Below are 24,016 nucleotides of genomic sequence, written 5' to 3' on the forward strand. Positions count from 1 at the left end.
TTTAGACGTTTGTAATGAACACTGATCATTAGATGAACGTTCAACATTCAACTGGTTTTCAGATTCCAAGACCTGTTGCATAAAAGTCTGTTAAATCTTAATCATGATCGAATCCTACGTTAACCAATCAAATGTATTTTAAAAAGAATGCTTCTCTTATCTGATTGGTTCTCGTGGAACGTGGAAAACGGTTTAGTCCAGGCGCTAGCTTACATTGAGCATACATGAGAGAGGCAGAGAATTTGACTTCGGATTATTGTTAGGGGGTCTTTAGTGTATATGAAACTCGATGTCGTCACATCCCAGGGTGGTCGACAGCTTGGGGGGGAGGGGGGTAAGTTGTAAAAAACGCGCGCTTATAAAATCGCCTGCCCTGCAGTTACTATTCATAGTACAGCTTTTACTTTTTTCTCAATATTATGTACACATAACTGGCTTTCAATGTGGCCCTCTACATTTTTGCGATAAACTGCATAGTTTTTCCGTAAAAAAATAAAATATCTCGAAAAATGTATTTTTTTATTATGGACTTTTTGTTATTTCTAGAATATTGAAGTCATTAGCCGACTTAGAGGAGAAGGCTCCCAATAAACGTTGTAGGCCGTTTCTTCCTGAATCCAATGATATATATAGTTTGGGGGTTACGATCATAGATGCGGGGGTGGGAGGGGGATAAGTAGCACTGTTACGCTGCGGCTCGGTCCTCCCCCATGATTAATGCGCGTAATGGCCTGTCTATCGCATCGCTCCTGCTAGTCTACTGTGCATTCAAATTATGTATTTCAGGAACGCTATCTTATGTATTTTCGGTCGCTGAACACGATTTTTCAACTCTCAAGTCTCAATAATTGATAATTTTCATCATAATATACTAATTATGGTCAAAATTACAAACTTCATCTCATTATCATTATTTATGATTACATTGTAATGATAAACCATCTTGTTAGGAATCCGTTATGTGTTTCTCAGTCGATAAAAAACTTATATTCCGTTAAGAGAGAATAATTATTCGATTTAGTTCAATGATCACTTCTGAATTGCGAAAGTCAAGTAATGGTGTAAGTTAAACAAATAATATAGGCTACCCCATATAGAGCACCGTGTAACAGGAGTAAAATATTTTCGTAATATAAATTTACAGTTGAAGCACAAATAATGCCAATCACTCCCATGTGATATGACTAAATATTTTATTACAAAGGAAATACAACTGTAATGCTGCGTTTACACCAAAGTTATTAACGAGATGTTAATATAACTTAATCTTTATAGATTCTATGAGATTGAACATAACTTATCATATACATGATGGACATATGTGTTTGCCAAGTTCCATAGAATATAATAAAGATTCTAATAGAATCACATGATGGGCATATGTGTTTGCCAAGTTCCATAGAATCTAAAATAGATTCTAATAGAATCTATAAAGATTAAGTTAACATTTTGTTAATAACTTTGGTGTAAACGCAGCTTCATCAACTGATTTCTGTAACTTATATCTACGAATAAATACTTTCAATCTGGCTGAGTTTGACTGATTGTCTTGGGGTGGTACTTGAACGAAAGTGTAATGGGAGATATCTTTGTTGAATTTGAAATATTTGGAGAGAATACTGCTGGAAATCTATTGAGATCAGTATAATTAAGGTGTGAGAGCAAGCAATCAATTCAATGAAACAACTACAAGGACTCATGAACGGTTCAAATATAAGAGATTGTCAAAGTATATTTGAAAGAAGTCAGGAGCTATTTGTGGAGTTTTTTTAGAATCACAATGCAAAATCAATAACTACTTTAAAATTTATGACTGGTTATTGTAACATAGTTTAAATTATCTTAAATTGTATTCATGCTCATAAGGAAGGACTCTGGTATTGCACATAGAAACTGTACGAGAAAAGATCCCATACTTTTTTCATTCAATCACACAAACTATGTTATGGAGTATGTGTTATATCTAGAAAATATAGAAAAAATAATCATAGAAGTAGAAAATAATTTCCAAACAGGAAACATTAACTCTATACAGTCAATACATTGACTCTCTGTCAAATGAAACCTTGAAAATTTAATAATGTGACAACCGATCATGCTTTGGAGCAAACCCTCATTCGATCATCCAAAACTGAGTGATTGGAATAGCTAGTTCTTCAAAGGCTTTCCTAAAATGACTGCTACTATATAAATAAATCTTCCATCAAAGATATTCTGTTCAATTATGTTGACATCATTATGGATATCACTGGAGATTGTGAAGAAAGTCATCGAATGAAGTAAAACAAGAATAATGAGAGATGTAAATGATTTCCAGAAGCATAACCTTCTCAAGAGAACATAACATTTTTCTTCCAGACTCTGATGGACAACAGAATCTGCATAATGTTATCAATGGTCTGGAAGCAAGTGAAGAAGTGTGTGATTCTCATTTGAACGTATAGAAAGAAATAGTTATTCGGTCTCCAATGATTTTAAGAAACAGAGTTCTTTCATTCTCCACAATGCAATCAAACAAAAATCCTAGTCTTAGTTGATTCTAGAACAAAAAGATCTGATCTCTGTATTTTTACTAGGCTATTATAGATAATTCAGCATTGAAGTTTTAGTGCAGCATGCATTTCTACAATAACCGCAATCTCTGTCAACATCTGATTGATATTTGAAAAAAACTCTTAATCTCACTTGGCCCATGAAATTGTGAATGAAACTAGTTGTGGATTTGACTAAATCCCTAAATATCGTTGACAAATTCGCATAATGATGACATGGCTCTCCTGAATTCAACTCCTACTTCACTTTTCAAAACTTCAATACGCTGCAAGATTATGGAAACTTTGTGATGAGAAGAGTTATGAAAATTCTCAATAAAGATGGAGTGATACAGGTGGACATAGCTTTTCATGTCTATGGTCTTAAATCAAACAAAGGTAGTGAACATATTAGAAGCAGCAGAGTAAAAGAATCACTCCAATAATATGCTCTCCAAACCATCGAGACTTGATTTCTAAATCTGTGGCAGAGATTTATTAATGTGACATGCAAGAATCTATAAAGGAATAATCCATACGTTAGCTACGTGCAGGAATACATACATTCATTCATTCATTTGTGGATGAAATTACAAATCATATAAATATGTTTGGGAAAGAATAACAGGCATGGCAAACTATTCGAATCCCAAATTTTGATACTGAATATCTTGTTACCATTTCAAAACAGTCTGAACGGGAATACCATAATGGATGAATCAATCAAAAGTTAGTGAAATATCATTATAAAAATACTGTTAGAAATAATATGAATGAATATTTGAATTTTCATTTCATTTTGATTTGACACATATCTATTATTATATTGGATATAATTTCTCAAAAGTTCACGACAAACTGAAGATTCACGAAAGATTAACGAAAGATTAACACTTTCATACTAAACATAATCATTATGATAATGAATGAATGATGAATTCCATTTCCACCATGAAGGACTAAGAAATTCCACAAATATTTCTTGGAAATTAACCGACCACTATATCGAGTAAGCGTGGCCAGAGTGCAATTTTAATAATATAATTTAGCCTGCAGTGCATCACAATAAATTAATTTGAGATACAAACAATAGAACATAAACACATATAAATATTATCATTATTCTATCCTAATATATTTCTTGAAACCCAAGTTTCGTTTATTTCAAACAGTCATTTCTTGCAGAATGAGATGAAGTTTGTAATTTTGACCATAATTAGTATATTATGATGAAAATTATCAATTATTGAGAGACTTGAGAGTTGAAAAATCGTGTTCAGCGACCGAAAATACATAAGATAGCGTTCCTGAAATACATAATTTGAATGCACAGACTAGTAGGAGCGATGCTATAGACAGGCCATTACGTGCATTAATCATGGGGGAGGACCGCGCCGCAGCGTAACAGTGCTACTTATCCCCCTCCCACCACCGCATCTATGATCGTAACCCCCAAACTATATATATCATTGGATTCATGAAGAAACGGCCTACAACGTTTATTGGGAGCCTTTTCCTCTAAGTCGGCTAATGACTTCAATATTCTAGAAATAACAAAAAGTCCATAATAAAAAAATACATTTTTCGAGATATTTTATTTTTTTACGGAAAAACTATGCAGTTTATCGCAAAAATGTAGAGGGCCACATTGAAAGTTAGTTATGTGTATATAATATTGAGAAAAAATTAAAAGCTGTACTATGAATAGTAACTGCAGGGCAGGCGATTTTATAAGCGCGCGTTTTTTACAACTTACCCCCCTCCCCCCCAAGCTGTCGACCACCCTGGGACGTGACGACATCGAGTTTCATATACACTAAAGACCCCCTAACAATAATCCGAAGTCAAATTCTCTGCCTCTCTCATGTATGCTCAATGTAAGCCAGCGCCTGGACTAATAGAATTATAGCTCAAAAGAGTTTGAATTTATGAAGATGATGAATAAGAAAATCGTCATGTCCCGTTAGAGCTATCAAGAATGTTCTCGGTTACAATATTGTTTTTCATTTGTTCAGTCTCAATTCAATATTTACTGTTTACTGAGAAATTCTTTACAATTCCCACAAACGATTATTATTCCATAATAATTTATTGTTGGATGACTTGGCTGATGTCCGATTTCTTTTTATGAAAAATTGAGAGTAGAAGTATTTCTGAAAATACTGATGCTCCCTCTCCAACCCAGAGTATTGAGAGTGTGATGAATGTAGAGAGCCTAATAATAACTAATTTTTCTGTAGAAATAGAGAAAATAAGGGCGGCCTTATTAAGCGTTTTCAGACTCGGCAGGGCAGGAAACTTTCCAATTGGCTGATTGGGTTGGCGCCTGAAAAAACGCCTCAAAACAATTGAATAAAACGCTCAATGAGGTTTGACCCTAATTCTTTAATTGGAAGTTGAAAATTATCATCCAGATCTACAAGTGAATCCTGTAACCGATGACACATTTCCACCGACAACTAGGTCGAACATAGTCCATTGATAGCAGTGCACTGAGCCTAGACGCAACAGCACTACGCTCAGTGTAGACGTGATTCGGTTGGGGTTGGCTGGCATTGCACTGGAACGTGGTGTGAATGGGGCAGCATTCACGTTTTGACCACGTTCGGCCGACTATGTTTACGGGTGGCGCGTGGCCAGCATCCCTACGCGGCAAAGCTCCGCTCCGCGCCAGAGACCAACTCGGGTCTCTCTCATCAATGACGGAGGCAAACGTGAGTCTCCGACCACAAGGTCAAGCACGCAGAGCGGAGGCTGGATACATTGCAAAGAGACTACACGTCTCGATCGGGTCTGATTGAGAATCTGGTCTGGTCGGTCACCGAGTCTTGTTTGGGAATCAATTGAATGTAACTCGTAATAATTGTGAATATAATTTTACCGAGTGATGTTTTAAATAGAACTTCCCTTAGAATTGAAACCGCTTTGAACTTGAACCTTCTTCTCTTCTTTTTTCTAGGATTGGGCATACACACCTGTTCCGGTTTCAGAGGATAAAACTTGTACACTTAGCATCTTTTTAGAGGTCTACCAACATCTCTTTCACCATAAGGTTTATATTTCATTACAGCTTTTGCGGGATTCTATTATCCGGCATACTTTCAACATGACTCTTCCAGTTCAATCTGTCTTTTTTCAATCAAAGGGTACGAATTTTCAATATAAACACTACCTTTACCCTTTTTGGTGCCTTGCTGGAAAGATGCATGTCAGTGGAATTATGAATTGTGTCAAGTTAATTTAGACTCCGAGTCCTTATTCAACTAACTTATTTCTTGAACTGAATGATTTTTCTAAAATTCGGCGAAGTGTGGAGAATAATTTGGACCCTTTTGGCTACATTTTCAGGGATAATCGAATATTAAGGATGAGAATTGGAGTTACTCTGGTCGAGCTGTCAAATTTAGACTCTGGAGTACATGAATTTTACCTGGCAGTTTCACTATATCTATTCAAACGTTTATTAAAAGTTCTATTAAAAAAAAAAAACTACACTTGAAAGTTATATTTCGACACCGATTTTTTCAAAACCTGACACACCTTACATCTTACAACTTATAACTTTTCTCAGGCAACGGACAAGGCATATCTATCGATCTCACAGAAAACATAAAAGGAAGTAAAAACGAAGGAAATTGTGAGGAGTGAGACATGATGATTATGATGATGCTGGTGATGAAAGGCAGGAATCAGGGGGAAGGAGAAGTTGAAGAAGATGGAGAGGAGGAGCAGAAGGAGGATGATGAGTAGGCGGAGGAGAAGAAGGAGATGGAGGTGGAAGAGGTGATGTTGAAGGAGGTCGAGGAAGATGATATTAAGGAGCAGGAGGAGGGGAATGAGAGGGAGAAGGTTGTGAAGATGAGTGAGAAGATGTGGAGAAGGAAGAGTAGTAGGAGTGAAAGGAGTAGAAGCAGGAGGAGGAGAACGATGAGGAAGAAGGAGGTGGAGGAGAAGAAGAATGAGAAGAAGGAGGAGAAGGAGAAGGAAAAGAAGAGGATGATGACGAGGGGGTGGAGAAGGATGATGATGAGGATGAGGAGGAGGAGGAGGAGGAGAAGGAGGAGTAGGAGGAGGAGGAGGCAGATACGTGACTAGAGGGTTTGCCAAGTCGTGGCGCGCATATAAATTGGGTCTAGGGAGGCGGTCCAGGAGCTTTTCCTCCTCCCACCACCCACCCGCGTTTATCAACCCTTCCTCTTCTTGATTTTCCTTCTTGTCTTGTTCTTCTTGTTGACGGACTTTGCGCCGCCCAGTTCAACTCCTTCTTTCACTACCCCCTTCACCCGTTCACCCGTTCATCGGTCAGCAGCGTTTTCCACGTTGAAATATTTTCTCACCTACTTCATCGATCCTGGTGAGTGCTTCTTGAAGTATACATCTATCGGATGTTCTTTTGCTATCCGACATAAGGCTCGGCAGAATTTTCAGTTGTAACATCAAGAGTAAAGGCACAATAGGCTGATTTCCAAAATGTACCTTCTCAAATCCATACTACTGTCCAAATCAAGATTTAATTTATGTTAAGTGGGCCATTTACTATCTGATTGGTGAAATTGACTCTGAATAGGCGGCTGACCCTGGTTTTGATGGACGTCCAGTTGATCCAATTCGTACGGCTAGACATCCAACATTCGACCCAACATTAACAACCACATACTCTATGCACAACATGAATATTCAACCATTTTCTGATAAAACTCATCTTGCTATGCTATCTTGTCTGATCCAGCAGTTATTGTGCCATCATGTTATTAAAACTTCTTCGGGAAATTAGACGGTGATAGAAATCACATCATTTTTGGAGCAGTTCATCATTACTAGGAGCTAGCCATAGCCGAGTGGATTAGGCCTTGTACAATCTTTAATGGTATCGGTATACCTCTATAGGTACACCTAGGTACACATAGAAGGTGTAATATGAAGGTATCGGGTTCGATTCCTGGTCTGACCAAAATTTTTCTTGGGAAGTCTTGTGCTACGCATGGACATGTAAAGTCGCTGGTACCTGCCACATGATACCAGTCATCGAGTGATGTGAGAGGCCCTGGAATTTAATCATGATTATGGCATTGGCTGTGAGATCCTTTCTGATTTTCTGCCTCATCTTTATGCCCAGTTCACCTACTATAAAGCTCAAGTTTATAGGTTGTATTGGATAGTAGTTGATGAAAACACTTCACTTATATGGGCTATTTTTGTAAAAATTAATAAAAACAATATAAAAACTTATAGTACCCTTCATTATTAAAAACTTTAAAATGTTTCAACGACTAGCTTCGACCATAACTTAGGTAATTCAAGTTGGAAATCAACTAAGTTTTTAAGTTAAAAACTTTATTTTAATATTAAGGGGTACCACAAGTTTTTATTAATTTGGGAGGTAGTTGTATCCAAGATTTCTTGTCCTGTAATAATTTATCAGAGCAGGTCACTCGATATTAAATATTCAATTTTTCTTCCATTCATTCAATGTAGATAGTTGGAGTTGCTTTTAACAAATGAGAGAATGTTGGCATGAAAGATTAGATTAGATTATATTTCTTTATTCATGTATGTTACAATATAAAGACAGAGAGGATTGGCTACTGACCTGTGAGAGTCCGAGGTAGATGGATACAGTCTCCGAGATGTAGAGGAATCGCCCGTCGGCGGCCAGGGCGAACGCGAATCCGTCAAGCGATTGCAGGATGTGAGTGCCCTGGTGTTGCTCGAATAGTTCCATCGCCACCGTTGCCGGCGTTCGCGAACGAACTTGACCTCCTGCACAAAACATAATTGCAATTGAAGTTGATTTTATTTCATGATTCACAAAACTGAATCACAGCAAATACAAAAGTGAAGGCTGAATCTTGAAATTATCAGATTCCCAAATCGAAGTGAATGAAGAATGAGAATAATGATTGTATTTTCGTTTATGATAAATCAATTGAGAATCATTTGGTAGTATCGAACATGTAGAAGTTCCTCATTATCCATATTCAACGAGTTGAATCAGGATGTTGAATAGAATAGAATAAAGTAATAATTGAAAATGGAAGATTGGTAATTGGACAGAAAAATGGTTGATCGTTAATCCAAAGTCATGCATCTATCAATGAAGGTTGGAATCAAACGAATATACAGTACTGTGTCCCAAGGCACAACAACTTATCCCTCATACTTCATAATTTGATGATAATGATTTATGAGAGAGAACTATGAATTTTCATGAAGCCGCCATTTTGAATTTGAAATTTTCTGTAATCTCATTCTTTTTCAAAATACCGATAAAACATTACTAAAGACCACTACACACCACCAGAATACGTCTTTTGAAAGACGTAGCCGACATAATGTAATCTACGCTACACCGGATTGAAATTGACATATTGATTATCATGATGAGATACGTCGGATATGTCTTTCAAAATATAAATAAAACAAAATAAATCTTATAGCACCCTTCATTCTTTAAAAAACTTTAAAATAGTTGAACAACTAGTTTCGGTTTACACCATCATCAGGTTCTAAACCGAAACTAGTTGCTCAACTATTTTAAAGTTTTTTAAAGAATAAAGGGTGCTGTAAGATTAATTTTGTTTCATTAATTTAAAAGCAGCAATGTCAATAAGTCTTTCAAAATATGTATGTCAAGCTACTCTACGGCGGTGTGTATTGGTATTTAAAGTAATTAGAATAATTATTTGAAAAATGAAATACCAAGACATTTCCAACAAAAACTGTCAATATGATCACATTCCTCAATAATTTTATATTTCGCATGTGTTTTTTCAGTGACGAAAATGGAATTGGAGGTCCGTCAACCCATGAAATAATATGATATTTACGATATATACGACATATATCGATATAAACGATATATACGACACTTATTGCTTCACTTAGTACATCATCAAATTATACACATGACTGGAATTACTTCGCTTTCATCAAGCTCATAAAGGCTCTGTCAACGATCGAATGAGAGCTGAGGACTTGGAGGTCTACTAATACTTGAACAGAAAGGAAGAGTTCGAGCATCTCGAACATTCTGTTGCTTGAGGGCTGATCGGACTGACACAAGCTGCATGTCAAAGAAAGAGGTCGTTTGATGGTATGAAGGTGATGATGAAGCTGGATAATGGAAGCTGGTCGATCGAAGCGAAGCGGGTGTAATTCGGTGGCAATCAAAATAATTGACAAACGCGTCAAAAGAAAAAGGACAGCCAGCCGTGACAAATGCGCGCTGAAAGAGCGGGAAAGCTAGAGAGATAAGAGATGAGAGAGAGAGAAATGAAAGAGCTATAAAGATGAGAGAGAGAGAGAGAGAGATGAAAGAGAAATGAGAGACAACAATAGCCGCTGGTCTGGTCACGCGCGAGGTTCACTAAACCCTGGTCGACAAACTAGGCACGAGCCCCCTCCAAACCTGCTCTTCGGACTTCACAAAACCTCAAACTATCAGTAAAATTGAGGTTCAAATGACTTCCATGAAAATATACCACCTGAGGCTTTGAAATTTCAATCTAGAATCAGATTTTCTCGTCATTGATATTTCTCAAAATCATATACTCCAATTGGAAAAACTGTTTTATTCTTGTCACATCATCATTCAGGACTATTTGTTCACATGACTGCAGTTTCATGTGTTGGAGTAGACACGAAACTGCAGTCCTGTGAACTAGAAAATGTGGATGTGATGAAAAAGGTATATTCCACGATATCAATTTCTATTCAACTGATATATTTTATTTCAACATAAATAAAGCCGTGACATTTGTTGAAAAATAACAATAAACTTATCTATCAGAGTCCATTTGAGATGATAATGAATGTAAACATTCATAGCTCGAATGTAAACAAGAGTTTGCAATCTTGTTCATAAAAAAGTGCAAAATGTTCAAAGTTGAGAGTTTTTTTTATTTCCTAAGAAAAGCAGTAATAGAGAGACACGTCAGGAAGCCTAGCCGAGTTGAGAAATTGTAATACAAATCTACAACAAAATAAAATAATCGCCAAAGTGGTTCAAAATTCTGTTTTTGAGTTTTGGGTGAATGTAAACTTGGCAAAAGTCATCTAGCTTTTATAAGTATGACTATTTTGAGCACGGCTTTAGAATGATTGAAAGTTCTGGTTTCAGGCTTAGGTTTCCCAGTTTTTCCTCAATTGAATGCGACCAAATGATTGAAATTTCCAAAACTCGTCTGTGTGTTTTTGAGCTCATTTAGGCTTATTATTGATAATTGGTGGAATCCATCCAGATACTTTCTCAGCTATTGTAAGGCAATCATGAAGATTAAAATCTTGTTTGATTCAAAATGAGTGTAGAAGAGTTGATTATTCATAAAACTATCTCAACTGCTGTCGGTATCTTAAGAAAATCGATGAAATATAATCATGAAAAAAACTCAAAAGTGTTCAATTTCATGACCATGAAGTTCATTATGGTAGGGTATAATGTGAAGATGATGGTACGGTACATTGTCGAAGATATGGCTCAAAGAGGATGAGTGGATTCTTGTCTCGTCTTTTCTTAGAACCACGGGCCAGACACGCTTCTATTCAAACACTTGAAGCTGCATGGTTCATTATTACTTCATACATGGACTACCATTGAGTTTGAGCAAGAGCAACAGATAATAAGAAAATGAGAGAGAAAAGAATGGATAGGAGCACAAATTTGAGATGGTTTTTCGGTTACCGAGTATTCTATGGAGCTTGAATCTAGTCATGATAGAAATTGGATTGATTCTATCGGTCAGTATAGAAGAAAGGTGCTCGAACATCACACCTTCAAACAAATAACAACCTTCCTGGGAAATATTTTCTTCAGAAATTAACTTCTGTTTCAAGATCATCTGTTGCTGGTGAAAAAAATTGTAGGTGAGCATTAGTACGAAGTGCTACACAGCATAAGTTCCGTACAAAATGCAAAGTTACTTTTTAAATATCGAGGCCCGAGCTTCGCTCTGGAGTACAAAAGCATAAAAAATTTATTACGAAAGAAGAAATTAATTTTAATTACATTCATACAGAAATGTTCTGTCTAATCACAGTAGATTGAGATTAATTCCCAGAGGAATGCAAAAATTTCCCTCACAAAGGCCCAGTTGCACAAAAGCCGGTTAAATTTCAACCCTGATTAACTTCACGTGAACCAAATCAGAGAAGACCATTTCAAAAAGATGGATGTACTGGAATTAATCAGGATTGAGAATAACCCGGCTTTTTTGCAACCGGCACTAAGTGCCTGATTGAATGATTACAAAAGTTCAACAGCTGAGTCATAATTTTGACACAGTCCCACACACATGAACTCGTTTACTCACTTCCATCACCAACAGACGACGAAATAATTATTTTCAGCTGTTTTTCCAAGGATGAGTAATAATTATCCTTTTAATGTCCTTCAGCGAGTTTTCCCAGGGATGAGACCTAGTGCAATCGAATCTTTTTATTATAAACCTACTATGTTCTGAATTTCGTGAGAATCGTTAGAGCCGTTTTCGAGATCCGTGAAATACAAACCTATAAAAATCTAAACATCCAAACATTTAAACATATAAACAGAAGTTGCTCGTTTAATAGTATAGGATAACTCATTCATCCATTCGAAAATATTATTGAGTAGCTTTTTTCCCTTGATATATTTGATCAGATTGAGACAATAAATTTGTCTCCAAACTTGAATAGGTATCCAGACAATCTTTTAGGCTCAGAAGAGATATTTAGACTTTCCATTAGTATCCTGTATTTCACCTAAATAACTACTATTTACTAGATACTATTCTACTTTCTACTCTTACATTCAAGAACAAATTTGATCAATTCTATAAGAACGACTTATGTTACAATGCCGTACACCAATAAAAACCACTTGCTGTTTTTTTATCGTTTTCCCTTTGTGATTATATATTTGTGAAAGTAGCTTAGCCTCCATAAGATCTGATTTACACTGAACCCAATCCTATTTACAGATGGAAATAAATTTGAAGTTGCATTTGTTCAAATGCTAATTAATGAATGATTATTATCAAACGAAAATCCAAATGAAATGCTGTAATTCACCTCGAAGACTTCTGCTACTCTACTTCAAATATTAACAACAGCCCGACAAATAATTGTTGAATAGTAGCGCTCATCGAGTTTCCAACTAGCTGTTTACCCTGTTGTCAATATTTGCAGTAGCAGAAGTCTTCGGGGTGAATTACAGCATTCAATTTGGATTTTCGTTTAATAATAATTATTTATTATCTAATCCTGTTTGTCACATAAAGTTTAGGAGTTTCAGGGGTTTAAAAAAACTCTATCTAGACTTGTATCTCTTAGTATGAAAATAAGTCACATGAAAACACTAGTAATTATGCTATAATTATTGCTTACAGCATCAATTGTGTATATTTAGGATCCGTGAATATCACTATCTGTAGTATCACTTTCCAGAGAGATAGCCTGTTGTAGTTGCTCAGACTATGTACCAAAACTTCAGTAGACGGTTTCTTGAAACTTGGGCTGTTGATAGACAGTAACCCAAACAGAGGGTGTTGTACCCAATGCCACTTTACCCGAGGCTGGAACATCTTGATTGCCACTTTCTTGCAGCATTATCCTTCCTCTCACCCGTCTTATACAAATAAATACACAAGCCATCTAATCCCGTCTATTCTTCTTTTCTCCAACTTCTTTCTCCCTTCCTCGTCATTTTCCTGTGCTTTCTCCTCAATCCTCTTCCTCATATTGCGTCTACCATTCCACATTATAAGCACACGAACGTAGAATGCTGATGAAGTACAGACTCATCTTAGGATTATGAACTTTTCCCCATTCTAGCTTGGCTTAATCCTTAACGTGAGATCTTTCCCCTAGTTTTGGTTTAATCTTGGTTTCATGTGCTTTTGAGCTCTCGTATGTGTACGAAGTTTTCACCTAAGATTTCTCGGTCTTTATTTAACAAACAGTTTTCTTGAAAATAAGTTTCATACACAATTAGAATAATTCCTCAACAACTTCTATTACGTGGTACAGGATGAAGCTCTCAGCACTAAAATGACCTTAAGAACCCATCCATTTCTCACCCTTCACATTGGAGTTTATTTAGCATTCAAAATCAAACTTTTATACTGAAATACGATTGTATTCATTTCATAACTGAAATACATCCTTACAGTTTTCTGAAATGATGGAATTTTCAACATTTCATTTCACGATTCAGAAACACTTCCCCAATGTCCGATGAAACATCAACATGATACATTTAACTGATATCTACAGTATCATCTATAGTTGATTTTCAAGGAAACATCATCATCACAAGATGATTCGGATCTGAACACTTGAAAAATTTTCAAGTGTTTATGAAACATCATCATTTTATTTGTCATTGATTATCATCACTGGAAGATTTTTCTTATCTGATCACTTGACAACGTTTTTTATTCTAAAACAGTTGAAAATTCATAATCACAATAAGACATCGCACCATATAAGATACAAGAACCGTTCCAAATCTTCTTCAGTTGAGATCAGTTCTCAATCGACAATCAAGATTGAGTGTGCAGAAATCACCTTTGAGTGTGTAAGATTTATCCATATCATGATACTCTTGAGTATCCCTGTCATGAGAACTCTTTCTCTCTCGGTTTTTTCCTCGGTTCCTCGCAACTCTTTCTCGGTTTCTTTTAAGTCTATTCAAGAAAGTTGTTCACATTCCACAATCATGATTGAGTTAGTACATCACTACCATGATACGAGAACCGATTCTCATCTCAGTTTGAAGCTAAAGAGGGTTAGTTGGCTTTAAGTGAAGATAAGATTGATATTAGCAGGAGCGCGTGAGCTGACGGGTAGCCGGTCACCCCAAGGCTATTATTTACCGGCCTACAGGACAGGTCACGTGATGCAGTATGCTCCACTTGGTGTGCGATTCACTCCAAACTGTCAGCACTCCTTATGGATAGCATCATACCTTCTCATTCAACCAATGCTGACAGTTGCAGGCATCGCACCCCTGCACCCCTGCACTCAGACCTCATCCTTGCCGATGGAAAAAAGAAGAAAAATGACAGTGGAAAACTGATCCGCACCTAAATGTGTCGGGGCAATAATTCACAACTTATTGCTTCGCATCTGCTGCTCGCCTACTCTTTCATTTATCTTTCGACATGTTGGTGGTCCCTTGTTCTTGTGATAAGCGTTGAAAGGTGTAGCAGTGTTAATAATAACACATTGTTACATTGTTGTTACACCTATATAGTGGAAATGTGAACAAATGCTGGAAAGTTTTTAAGACATTTTCAAGTGATAGCATCAATATCTTCTCTCTCCTAGAGTTAAATAATCATGCTAGATTAAAAGGCGTTTGAAAACCAGCAGTTCTACATAATTATTCTTATCGTCTTACCGTATTTATTGGAAAATTCATATTACAAAGAAAATAACGATATTTGAACAGAACACATCTCCAACTATATCCATTATCAAAACGAAATTCACTGAAAAATGATTAATATGACAATGGAATAAACTATATTTGGACAAATATGTGAGTTTTATTCTTGTAAGGTGGGACTGTTCATTGAATGAGCTCGAGGCAGTAGCCAATCAGCAGTGGACAGTGACTTGCACAATGGATGGGGGGTGAGCGGGAGACTAGATGACAGGTCAATTGGCATTCCGGTGGCGACGCTTCCTGGGTGTAATGCGACAGCTACGTCACTCATGAAGCAGTGCGCTGTGAGTGTGGGGTGACTGAGAAAATAAGCCCGGGGCTTAGTAGATATTAAGTACGCGTTATGACTCGCTTGGATGGTCCGGTCAGGGGAATCCGACGACCTTTTCGGATTAGTACTGAGTCACGTGGATGACCAAAACTTCGGCTACTGACGATGAAGAGGAAGGAAAACAAGGGGGAAGAGGGAGGATGAGAAGGAGGATGAGAAGAAGAAGGTGGTGAACTAGGAGGAGGAGGAGGAAAAGGAATATACGTGGAGGGTGTTTGTAATGAGTCACTCATCGACTTGTAGAGCTGTGATGATGCTAGCTAGTCAGCCATGCTACTATGAATGAATGGGGCACATTCCGATTCGTTTGCAATACACCATCCAAGGGTAAGGTGGGAACAAGAGGTTTATGGACTCTCTATCAGGGAAAGCTTCTTTCATATTGGATTGAGGTGATGACCAATGGGAATATCAGCTTCTGTCCATGATTTCTACTTAATTTATCAATATTTCACTCAGTTCGATCATTACTATTGAAGGTTATAGCCTATACCGTAATTTATTTATTAATTTATTTTTATTTTATTTTTATTTTATTTTTATTTTATTTTTATTTATTTATATTTTTTACAAAGTAGCACTGATTGGGAGAGAAAAACTAAGGATACTTCTTGTACTATTTCTCTCCCAGATTTAGATAACATTTTGAAAGTCCAAAATAGGGTTTTGGTTTCACTTTTCTAAAATTTAGTCCATTTTCACTAAAAAACAACGGAAACTAAGGATTTTAAATTTTGACGGTTAAAAACAGAATAAAAAACAAAAATATCACACTCAAATCACCATTAATTTGAATATTTTTGCGTAATTTGACAAAATTTAGAGCCAGAGAAAACACTACTCACTATTCAGAACTAAATAAATTATTATTTCAATTCTTCTATATCATTTAACCTCGATGAATTGAGGGGGAAGATGGGAATAAGATAAATGATACACTGATTGAGAATAGTTTTCTTTGATGAGAAAAATATACATAAGATGTATTTATATAGATTGATTGATTCATTTATTTATTTTTCTTATCTTGTGCTAGGTCTAGATAGACCTATTGCACATCAAAATATTTTACATCAGAAATTAAAAGTAGTTTAAAAAATAAAATAATAATACAGAATATAATGATATTCTGTATAATATTACAGAAATCATAAACATAATAAAATTCACGCAAAAAATTAAGATATAAGTCTAAGTATAATATTGACTAAGTAGAATATAAATACAGGACTACTGACAATGGATATTTGCCAGTCGAGAACATGAAGTTGTCTCCTGTTCATATTTCAGGATTACATTCTTCAGACCTCATAAGCAACAATAATTCGCTCACAGCTAATTCTATATTCAATCTGAAGCGGGCAATCTAAAGAGGATTCTCACACATCAGGAGAGGGCTCTAAGAGTGCTGGCAAGTCTCAAACAAAGAGAGACATGTCGAGATGCCTTCCGTCATCTGGCCATCATGGCACAGTTGTTCATAAATACAGTCGAACCTCTCTATAACGAACCTCCACTTAACGAAATCCTCTACACAACGAATTTTCATCTGGTTCCATGACATTTTTGAGTTTTGGCTGCTTATTTACCTCTATTTAACGTATTTCAGACCTCTCAACAACAATGTTTTCTCTTGACTTCAACATACAAAGTGTAGTGTGTATAGGAAGCAGACGGTTATTTTCAAGGAATTGTTAAGTTTCAGCAGAAAGGTCAATAGACTAAAAATAATGGCAATTCAGGTAGGAAGAAGATAGGGTAGTAGACAGTCAATAGAGGGTGAAACACGTGTCGGAAATAATTAAAATAATAATAATTTTATTATAATAATTTTTATTTCCATTAAGATGTGTACAAAAGAACAAAAAACAATATTATATAAAATAACATTAATTACACTGTATGAATAGTTAAGTGATACCAAAGTCTGTATACAGCTAATGTCCTGAAAAAACAAAACAATTAAATTGAATGCAAGTTACTGGAAATTGAATTCCAAGAACTTGTCATTATTGTAGACCAGGCAGGTGAACGACTGGACTTCCCCATTCTTACTTATGTCACACATTTCAATCCTTTAAACTGACTATGATGATGATAGCTGTGACGAACCTGAGGAGAAGAATCCGTCACATCAAAAAGTTCTAGAGGCTTTCAAAATTATCAGGCAAGGATTAAAACTGAAAAATAGTGTACCAGACGTCTGACTGTTTGAATAGATGTGAGTCGTTTATCAAACATGATTTTTTTATTCAAATGCAAAATTCAGCCGAAAATTACTCACTTTTTCAAATATAAAACATTAAAAAATAGGAAAGTTGAGTTATTATAGTATTTATAGTGAAGTTATTGACAAAATAACCGTATTTTGCGTTCCATCTAATAGTAGTGTAAAGAGTTGAAAAATATTGCTACAGAGTATGTACTTCGATTAAACTCTACTAATAGTACAAATCAAGCTTTCTGAAAATAAATTGGGGAGTTTACTTACTTATTACATTTTATGAATATTCAAAAACCATGTTCTTTTATTCTAAACTGCATGAATTTTCAAATTTCCATATTAATATTGGCCTAATAGGTACCCTACTTACGTTCGCGATTATATGTTCTATGTACCATATTCATTTATTTACCGTATTTTACGTATTACACCGTGATACGATGTTATAAGATCCATAGGATCGTGGCAGTTTTCTTGACAGAACCTCTCAATAACGAATACCTCTCTGCAGCGAATTTTTTCTCGGGTCAATCGATTTCGTTATACAGAGGTTCGACTGTACATCACTCGGCAGGCAGACAACTATGTACTCCCAAGGCACATGACCGCAATATTCAAAGAGAAACCTTCATACGTGGGCAGAAAACTGTGGAATCACCTACCGGAGACGATAAAGAGGCTGGACTGTGTGCCATTGGAAAAAAGACTTAGTGAGTTCCTCAAAGGAAGGCCCATGTACGAACTAAGTGAATCTCTTGAAACAGGAGACACAGACTGGCAGTGAGAAAATATAATTGTAAATACAAACAATTCAAATATATGTATATATTTTTTTATTCTTGACAACAATTGCTATTCTTGAAGAATATGTAATAGAGAACTTTGACTATTGACTATATTCAATCAAATAAAATCAGTTCGACTTTTTTTTGCTCTCTGGAACTCGATCAGCGATCTAAATTTGATGGACTATTATATTTGATAGTATATTCAAAACTCTGAGACCATGCAAATAATTCAAAGAAAGAAACGAATAGATCTTGAGAACTCTTCGACTGTTTTGAATGAGGATGAAAATATATAAATTCGCGTTTCGTACTCATGATAAATGGTGCGCATAGGAATGATGTAATGTTGAACTATAATCATCATTGATTCACTATTCAAACATAGCTCTCAGCATATTGCATCCACTTTTCTTTTGCATAGTCGATACTTGATTTCGGCACATTGAACTTGACAAGCTGAAGCAATCACTGCATCAAATAATATGTAAATAAACTGTAAAGCATTAGTATTAGGGGAATTATGATGAGTGTGAACAAGAGAACATGGTGACAATAATTCAGTTGTTGCAGCAGTGTCGGCATTTAATGTTCGAGTACTTTAAAACCAATTAGAGGGTGCAGGCGGTTATCGACAGAACGAAATAGAGGGCACACACCGCCCCCATATTAGGCCTACTCACCCCTCCGGGGGCGGCTCATGTCGATTTGTTATTGCCGCCTCCAGTCAACCCACCCCCAGGCGGAGGCGGGGTGGTCGACCAGCTAACTAAGGGAATTGTCAGACCAGACTTAACCTAGTTACTTGCCATTCAAATTCAACGACCCCTCAATTCACGCTGTACGAACAAATAATGCCACCACCAGCTTTTGCTTTTGCGTTTAGGAAGAGACGGGGATGAGAGAAAGATAGATGGAGTGAAAGGTGTATGAGGAAGCAATAAAGGAAAAAGTAGGAGGCAATTGTAGGGAAAGAAGGAGGTGAAGGGAGGGAAAGAAAGAGGCAATTGAAGCAAAATGTGAATGAAATGGGAGAAGAAGATAGAAGGAAAGAAAGAGAAAGTGAAAGAGCGAGTAAGATGTGACAAAAGTTGTAGATGAAAAGACGTAAATAATTATAAGGAAGGGGAACAACGTATGTGTATGTGTATGTGATGAAGCCCTTGAGATTCAAGAGAGGAAATTATTGATAGAATGAAAAAGAAGAAGAGCTTCAATGAGATGATGAATAATACAATTTATAGATGTTTAGTAAAAAAACGAGAAGTGCGAGGTGAAAGTATAAGAGGGATAAAGGAGGATGAGAGAAAGGGAGACAAAAATAATAATGAGAAGAAGACAATAAAGAACAGAAGAGAAGGAAGCAAGAAAAAGAAGGAAGAGAAGGGATGGCAGGAGGGGATGGAAGAGACGAAAGTGGAGAAGAGGAGGAAGAAAGGGGAAAGAGGAAAAAAAGGATGAGAAGGAGAAGAAGAAAAAGAAGGAAAAGGAGGAATAGAAGGAAGAGAAGCGAGAGAAGGGAGAGGAGAAAGAGAAGAAAGAAAAAAGGAGTAGGAGGAGGAGAAGAAGGAAGAGGGGGAAGAGGAAGAAGAGAAGAAAGAAGATGAAGAGAAAAAAGAAGAGGAAAACAAATGAAATGCAGAAAAATTTCAACAGACATGAAGAAGAAGAATGTGTAAGGGATAACACGGTGAGAATAAAATGAAATTTCTATATGAGGGATGTATATGAAAGTGTAGAAGAGTATAGAGTGGAGAGAAACAGAAACAGTTGAACTGAAAGAACATGAGAGAGAAAAACTGAACGCGTTCCAACTAGAACCCCTTCGACTAAATCACTGGTGCAATCTTATTTACAGTAACAGACAATTGTTTCGAAATTTACATACTGTACAACAAGGGAGACAATTTGAACTGAAGGAGGTATTTAGTCTAAGAATAGGAGCAGCATTCTACTCTCAATTGGGGGATTGGATTACATGCTATTAAATCGTCCTAGAGAGTCCCCTACATTCCATTCGAAGAAGAGAGAAGTTCTTGGAGAAGTGTCAAGGTAGTTTCTTTTTGTTTTAATTCAGGTGTTCTTCAATGTAGAAAAAACTATCTAAACAGTATAGTTATACTATATGCACTCTATAATTCTATTATAGTTTTTTCTGAACTAGAGAATTCATAAATTTCCAGCACACATACCTATGATTTAATAAATAGCAGAAGCAGTTCTGTAACATTCCTAGAAGCAACAATATTTTGAATCATACAAAAAAGTCATTAAATGACTTTCTCGTATATCTAGGCTGAAATAAAATTTTTGTAATGCCTGTAACATGAACTGAGATATGTTATGTTTCTATCAATTTAATGGATTCATTAAAAATATTTGATAATTGGAAGACATCAATTTCCAACTTATACACTCCTTCTGTTATAGTAAGAAAATCTTGAAACCGGTTTTCTTATAATAGAAGAGGAAATTTCTCTAGTTTACTCTAATTTGAAAGAAATTCATCTGTCAGGAATGACTTCTGTCTGTCTTCTTCTGTTTTAGTAAGAGAGGTTTCAAAACTGTATTCTAGTAATAAATGAGAAAATTTTTATAGTTCTCATTGAATGTAGGAAGGAGTACAATCGAGAAAAAGATCTGCGAATTGCATGAAGATCATCCGTCTGAAATAACCTCTGTCTGTGTTCTTCTTTTCTAGTATGACAAGTTTTAGAACTGTTCTCCAATAATAAAAATCTGGTGTGGCGCACTCACACAACTTTCCTTGCCGTAACGAAAATTGATCACCTGACGCTAGTGTACTCGCGGATCTCAAGTCTACTATTCAAAGATATGAGACAGCTGGTGATAGGTCAATAACGCTGGAAACACACGAGGTCTGCTATCTCTTCGTTGTGAATGATTTAATAGAACTGGACATTGATTGCAGAGATTTTCATGCTCAATGTTTTCCACTTGAAATTTTTTGTTTGAATTGTATATGAAGGCAATAATTGAGAATCTAAAATCAAACTTTGCATAGATGGGGCAAAGCTCCTGAAATTTTTACAGATATAGGACTTGTTGCAGTTGATAGAGCTTATCAATGACTATTCCAGGTATAAATTTGATCAAAATCGTTGGAGCCGATTTCGAGAAAATCGCGATATCCCTGTTTTTGACAACATTTTCGCCATTTTAGCCGCCATCTTGGATTGCATTTGATCGAAATTGTTCGTGTCGGATCCTTATAGTCGGACCTTACGTTCCAAATTTCAAGTAATTCCGTCAACTGGGAGATGAGATATCGTGTACACAGACGCACATACACTCATACACACACACACACACACACACACACCCAAATACCCAATACCCAAAAACCACTTTTTCGGACTCAGGGGACCTCGAAAAGTATAGAAATTTAGAAATTGGGGTACCTTAATTTTTTCGGAAAGCAATACTTTCCTTACCTATGGTAATAGGGCAAGGAAAGTAATAACTAAAGAATATCCTCTAGTTGTCATTCGATGTGGGAAGGAGTTAATTTGAAAGAGATTCAAATTTTGTTAGAAGATCAATACCATGAAGATCATCTTTCTCAAATGTCTCAATGTCAATGTCTCAAGTCTCAATGTCTCAAATGTCTCAAAGTCTCAATGGAGTTGAGTTGTACCTTGTACCTACTTGGGGGAACAAGTGCTGGTAGTCCTCTCTTGTGTGGCTACAATGGCACGTTCTAATTGCAGACTGGATGTAAGACTATTGAGGCCACAGAGATGGAACATCAGTAGAGGTGGAATGACACGCCACTAAAAGGCACCACTAAAGGGGTCACCAGTTAGCGCGCTCACTGAAAGAACAAGGGTGTTCGATGATATTTTCCGGGTGGCTTGTCGCGCTAAGAGGCCCCCTGGTGATGATCACACAAGGCACAACATCCCCTCAGGCTCATCCCCTATTTCCATGCACCTACTCCAGTGTGACGTAGTAAAGACACGGCTGTGATTTGCATACCCCCTACCCTACGACCCCCATACCCTCCCACCACTATAACAACTACCCACAACCACCCTACCACCAGCTTTGGCACAAGACGTAAGTCAACCTCGCAACAAAAAGAGAGCCAGCCGAAGTTTACTAGCTGGAGGTAATTCACTTGCACCAGCAGGCGTCTCGCGGAGGGGATCTGCTACGCAACTTCTGTAGCTTCCGTTATTATAAACCCGTCCAAATCTGATTGGATTATGTGCCATGTTGAGGGGTGCCGCTAGCTTTCAAAAAGACAACCTGGTTGATGTTTTTGTGGAAAATTGTTTTTGTAAAGAAATTGGATGCACTGGTTGGTGGTGATTTCCACTTCATTAGAAGTTGGAAAGAATATGGAGGTAATGGAATATTGGAGAAAGTAATATAGAACAGTAGTTCTTGATAATTAGCAATTAATACTTGTGTTATAATGATTCTATTGTTAATACACATTTTTGGAACACATTAAGCCTATTCCACACAGAAAAAACGACGCACACGGGCCGCCACGTCAGCTCCCAACGACCATTCTGTGTGAATGAGGCCTTAGATGTCATGAAGAAGTGTGACCTAAGAATAACGTGATCCGCTTTTTTGAAAACTGAAACAAACTGAAATTATCCTTGTGGAAATTTACCCTCAGTTTCCGTGGTCCAGTAGATAGTTCTTGCGTAGCAGCATAGAGGTCCTGACTTCAAACTTGGTTACTAAAAAAAGTTTTCACCCAGATGACTCCCGTGTTGTGGGATGGGCACTTTGATTGTCGGTCCCGGCTGATGTAAGGTCCATTGACGGCTCTTATCTATATATATAAAAGCGAAATGGCACTCACTCACTGACTGACTGACTGACTGTATTACTCACTCACTCGCAGAACTAAAAATCTACCGGACCAAAAACTTTCAAATTTGGTAGGTATGTTCAGTTGGCCCTTTAGAGGCGCACTAAGAACGGATTTGGAAAAATTTTAACTCTAAGGGTGGCTTTTAAGGGTTTAAAGTTCGTCTTTTAGCATGTATATTCTTCTTATTCCAATCTCTTAATTATAATGTTAATTATAAATTGAAATGTCCATACCATATGATAATATAGAACTATAATCTAGAGAGAGTACCTCTTCGAGACAGTTGTTAACTGGTAACTAAATTAATAATTTTGTCAGGTTGGCATTAAGTTGAGTTGACTTTGTTAGGTTGGCACCAAATTGAAGATTGAAATGCATTTATCGCGGAAAAATTGATTGAGCACTGCTACTTCAATCAGAGCTATTCCTGGGAATATTAGGCCTATATTACTAGCCGTCAGGCTCGCTTCGCTTGCCATATCCGTTTAGCCAGACGTTTAGTCTGGACCCCCGACTGGATCGTCCTAACATATGATCGTCCTACAAATGAAAAATGCAGGCGAGCGAAGCGAGCCTGCTGATCTCATTCTTGGACGATCCAGTCGGGTGTCCAGGGGGCGGAGCCCCCTGGCTAGATGGATATGGCGAGCGAAGCGAGCCTGACGGCTAGTTATAATATATTCAGGCGAGGTTAGACTTTCCCGCACGAGACTCACCACCAATAAAAAGTCGTACGAATTTAATTTACATCTATGATTGAACTCCAATTATAATTACTTATGAGTTGTAATGGAATCAATATTTTTCAGTTGGAATAGTTGATTTATTTATTTTAAAGTGGAATTCACTGATAAATCCAATCA

At 36.7% G+C, this 24,016-nt stretch overlaps 1 protein-coding gene across 5 annotated transcripts in view; it reads right to left on the bottom strand.

Annotated features, from left to right (window-relative positions):
* The window catches only part of LOC111056776 (protein trachealess), a 293,770-nt gene that overhangs the window by 23,804 nt on the left and 245,950 nt on the right, over positions 1–24,016 (bottom strand). For all 5 annotated transcript variants that reach the window (XM_039432905.1, XM_039432904.1, XM_039432908.1 and 2 more), the window contains one exon: positions 8,122–8,291. In XM_039432905.1, coding sequence (XP_039288839.1) covers positions 8,122–8,291 — 170 coding nt within the window. The remainder of the gene's footprint in view (positions 1–8,121; positions 8,292–24,016) is intronic.

The sequence above is a fragment of the Nilaparvata lugens genome, chromosome 7, assembly GCF_014356525.2.
Source record: "Nilaparvata lugens isolate BPH chromosome 7, ASM1435652v1, whole genome shotgun sequence".
Taxonomy (NCBI): Eukaryota; Metazoa; Arthropoda; class Insecta; order Hemiptera; family Delphacidae; genus Nilaparvata; species Nilaparvata lugens.